The sequence below is a fragment of the Echinops telfairi genome, unplaced genomic scaffold (genome assembly GCF_000313985.2).
Source record: "Echinops telfairi isolate 266 unplaced genomic scaffold, ASM31398v2 ScPeMD7_3509;HRSCAF=4178, whole genome shotgun sequence".
Lineage (NCBI taxonomy): Eukaryota > Metazoa > Chordata > Mammalia > Afrosoricida > Tenrecidae > Echinops > Echinops telfairi.
This window is the reverse complement of record NW_022107407.1, coordinates 245,744-249,617: the sequence shown is the minus strand read 5'-3', so window position 1 is coordinate 249,617 and position 3,874 is coordinate 245,744. Positions and strand designations below refer to the sequence as shown.

General features: G+C 41.6%; 1 protein-coding gene across 2 annotated transcripts in view; it reads right to left on the bottom strand.

The window, feature by feature from the left end:
* Positions 1-3,874, bottom strand: part of MTR (5-methyltetrahydrofolate-homocysteine methyltransferase) — a 179,638-nt gene that overhangs the window by 35,246 nt on the left and 140,518 nt on the right. For both annotated transcript variants that reach the window (XM_045294252.1, XM_004709823.4), the window contains exon 25: positions 2,409-2,490. In XM_045294252.1, coding sequence (XP_045150187.1) covers positions 2,409-2,490 — 82 coding nt within the window. The remainder of the gene's footprint in view (positions 1-2,408; positions 2,491-3,874) is intronic.

Genomic DNA, 3,874 nt, shown 5'->3' with positions numbered 1-3,874 from the left:
TTCTTCCATTTGGGCTTTGTTGCTTCTGAGCTTGATGGCCGCTTGATTACCTTCAAGCCTTTAAGACCCCAGATGCTATACTTTTTGATAGCCAGGCACCATCAACTTTCTTCGCCACATTTGCTTATGCACCCATTTGTCTTCAGTGATCAGTTCGACACCTCGTGATCACACGAGCTGATATGTTGTTCCAAGTCCACTAGAGCTAAAATATAACTTTGAGTCTATCCTACCTGACCTTCAAGGGTGGATTTGCTGCACTGAACACTAATGACAGAAAACCTGATGAGCTATGAGCTATGAGCTAAGGACATCAAGACCATCATTCATGAAGGAAAAGATCCTTAAAAAAACAGGAAAGAAAAGATCAAATGGATGTTAGAAGAGACTGAAACTTACTCTTCATAGTAGAGTAGTTGAAGCAAATGAAAGAAATAATGAAGTCAAAGAGCTGGATAGAAGAACATTGCATGGGACAGCTTGAGAAAATACAATAAAATACCATAATGAAATGTGCAAAGACCTAGAGTTAGAAAATCAACAGGGAAGCACGTGCTAAGCTTGTCAGAAACTAAAAGAACACAAGGAAAACTACAAGCTTCTATTTGAAATATTGAAGGACCCTATGGAAAAATATTGAACGATCTAGAAAGCATCCTAAGAAGATGGAAAGTACAGAATTAGTAGTGTACCAAAAAGAACTAGTTGACATTCCACCATTTCAGGAAGTAACATATGAGCAAGAAACAATGGTGTTGAAGGAAGAAGTTTAAGCTGCATTGAAACCACTAGTCAAAAACAAGGCTCAGAAATTGATATTTGAACTGAACTATTTCAATAAGCTGATGAAGCACTGGAAGCACTTACTATGTCAGGAAATTTCGAAGACAGTTACTTGGCCAAAAGATTGGAAGAGTTCATATTTGTACCCATTCCAAAGAAAGGTGACCCAACAAAATGCTCAAATTATAGAACAATATCATATGCAAGCAAAATTTTGTTTAAGATTATCCAACAACCATCGCAAAAGTACATTGATAAGGAGCTGATGATGATTCAGGCCAGATTCAGAAGAGGACGTGAAACAAAGGACATCACTGCTGATATCAGATGGATTGTGCCTCAAAGCAGAGAATACGAGGAAGATGGTTACTTGTGTTTTATTAACTATACAAAAACATTTAACTGCGTGGATCAATACAAACTATGGATAACCTTGAGAAGAATGGGAATTTCTGAGCACTTCTTTATGTTCATGTGGAACTTGTACACGGATCAAGAAGTGGTTATGAGACAGAACAAGGAAATACTACACCGTTGCTAATCAGGAAAGTGTTCTACAGTGTTGTATCCTCTCAACACACTTATTCAATTTGGATACCAAGCAAATCATCAGAGAAGTTGAAGAAAACTGTGGCATCAGAATTGGAGGAAGGCTTAATAGAAACCTACAGATGACACAATCTTGCTTAGTGAAAGTGAGGAATTGAAGCACTTGCTGGTGATAGACAAGGATTTCAGCCCTCAATATGATTTAAAACTCAATGTGAAAAATGTAAAGAAGATCAAAATCCTCAAAACTGGACCATGATAAATGGAGTATAGGTTTAAGTTTTCAAGGATTATGTCTGGTTTGAATCAATAGTTAATACTCATGGAAGCAGCAGTTAAAAGAAAGGTATGTTGTTTAGGTAAATCTGCTACATATACGACTCTTTAGAGCAGTGGTTTCCAACCTTCCTAATGCTTCGACCCTTTAATATAGTTCCTCATGTTGTGGTGATGCCCCACTACATAATTATTTTTGTTGCTACTTCATTACTGTAATTTTGTTACTGCTACTGTTACAGGTTGAGAACCACTGCTTTAGAGTATTGAAAAGCAAGGTTGTTGCTTTTAGGACTGAAGTGCGTCTGATCCAAGACATAGTATTCTCAATTGCCTCATATGCATGTGTATGTTGCACATCGAATAATTTGAATTGCAGTGCTGGAGAACAATATTAAAAATGCCATGGACTGCAAATCGATCTGTCTTACTAAGTATGGCCAGAAGTGCTCCCTGGAAGCAAGGATGGTTAGTGAGTCTTCATCTCAGATACTTTGGACATGTTGTCAAAAGAGACCAGTCCCTGGAGAAGGACAGCACACTTGGTAAAGTGAGGGGCAATGAAAAAGAAGGCTCTCAAGGAGATGAGGATTGACAGGGTGGCTTTAAGAGTGGGCTCCAGCATTGGAACAGTTGTGATGATGGTGCAACACAGGCAGTGTTTCTTTCTCTTATTTCTATTTTGCACATTAAAAATACAATTGGATAGAAATAAACATAAAATATTCAGCAACAATCTTAATTCTTAAAGCTCTTCTTGCTCTTTCTTTATAATGTACCAGAACCAACCCTATACTCACCACTACCACACTCTTGGATGCATCCAGGACATGGATTACAGGAGCACTGTATCTTGGAGCTATTTTAACTGCTGTGTGGGTTCTGGAAAGAGGGGAAGAAAAACATATCTATCAGTAATGATAGTTTCCACACAACCCTTGTTCAGAACTATTAGGGATTGTTCAGAACTATTAGTGATATTATGTTTCTACGGTGCTTTCTAGAGAAAGAGTCCATGTTACTTACAAATATTGAACTTCAAATTCTCCCTGTAAAACAAGAGTAACTTTCTCCTCTCCTTTTTAAAAATTCAGAGTTAAAGGGGAAAAGTAGACACCCACTGGCTCTGGTTACCAAAGATTCTGGGGCAAATGAAAAATACCTTTTCCACACCTTTATGACACCTGTGACCTTGTGGTCATTATTAATAGGGAAGTAACCTGTCTAAGGCAGGGGCACATTAGTGTCATAAAGGTCAAACTGAGCTGGCTTCTCCTTCTAAAGAACTGGGAAGACAGCCAGATATGCGGGGAGGTAGATGCTAACAGGCATCTCTCCTGAGGGAGATCAGTTGCCAAACTGCAGAGGGCCCCACATCCTGCTGCTGGGGACAATGGACAGGCTCCTGTAGGCGGAGTTTATACCCTACTGATAATGGTTCCTATGGAGACCCAGAGAACAGGTCAAAGTTAAGCTGCCATCCTAAATCTAGGATCCCCAATCTTGTCACATGTATACCCCAATCCCTCCTCTTCCTATTTCGTGTTAAGTATCTAGACCACCCCTTCTCATTACTGTATAACCTACAGTGCAACCCCTTCTTGTGACGTATGTCTTTACCTGTAATTAGTGGGCTTGCATCCCCCAAAGATATATAGGCCTGGGTCAGTAGTAGAGATCTCTCTCCTCCTCCCGCCCCCTCTTGCCTCTTCCCTCTCTCCTCTCCTGTCCTCTCTCCCTTGTTCCCTTTTCCAGTCCTCCTTCCCTTCCCCCTGTAAAGCCAAATTGCCCCCGTAACTGGCTCTGCCATCTCGGGCAGGCTGTGTTTTCATGTTTCCTAGCAGTGCAAAGCAGGACGTACCCAGAGACTGAGGCTAGCCAATCCGGGAACAGCAAGAAAAGCCCAGACGCCGAGGGGAGGACTAACTGGCCAGTGCGGGAACTACACACAAAGGACCAGACAGCCAACCTACCTCAACGAGTCAATCGGTGGACTAACAGGGGTGGGGACACTCCATTATGTACCTTGCAGATATATACTTAAGAATTTCTTTTGTTCGAGGCTCTAGCCCAAGATGGTGCTGGTTAAGCACCTGAGGGCTGGAGCCCTGGCTTAAGCCTGCATAATAAAAGGGGCCTCTCTGTATAGCAGCCTTGTGTTTGATCTCATTCCATTGAAAGGGGAATAGCTCCAGGTCCCTAACAAGCCAACCCAGGAGTGGCACAGGGAGCACAACCTCCAAGGGGAGGACAACATGGCCAGCGC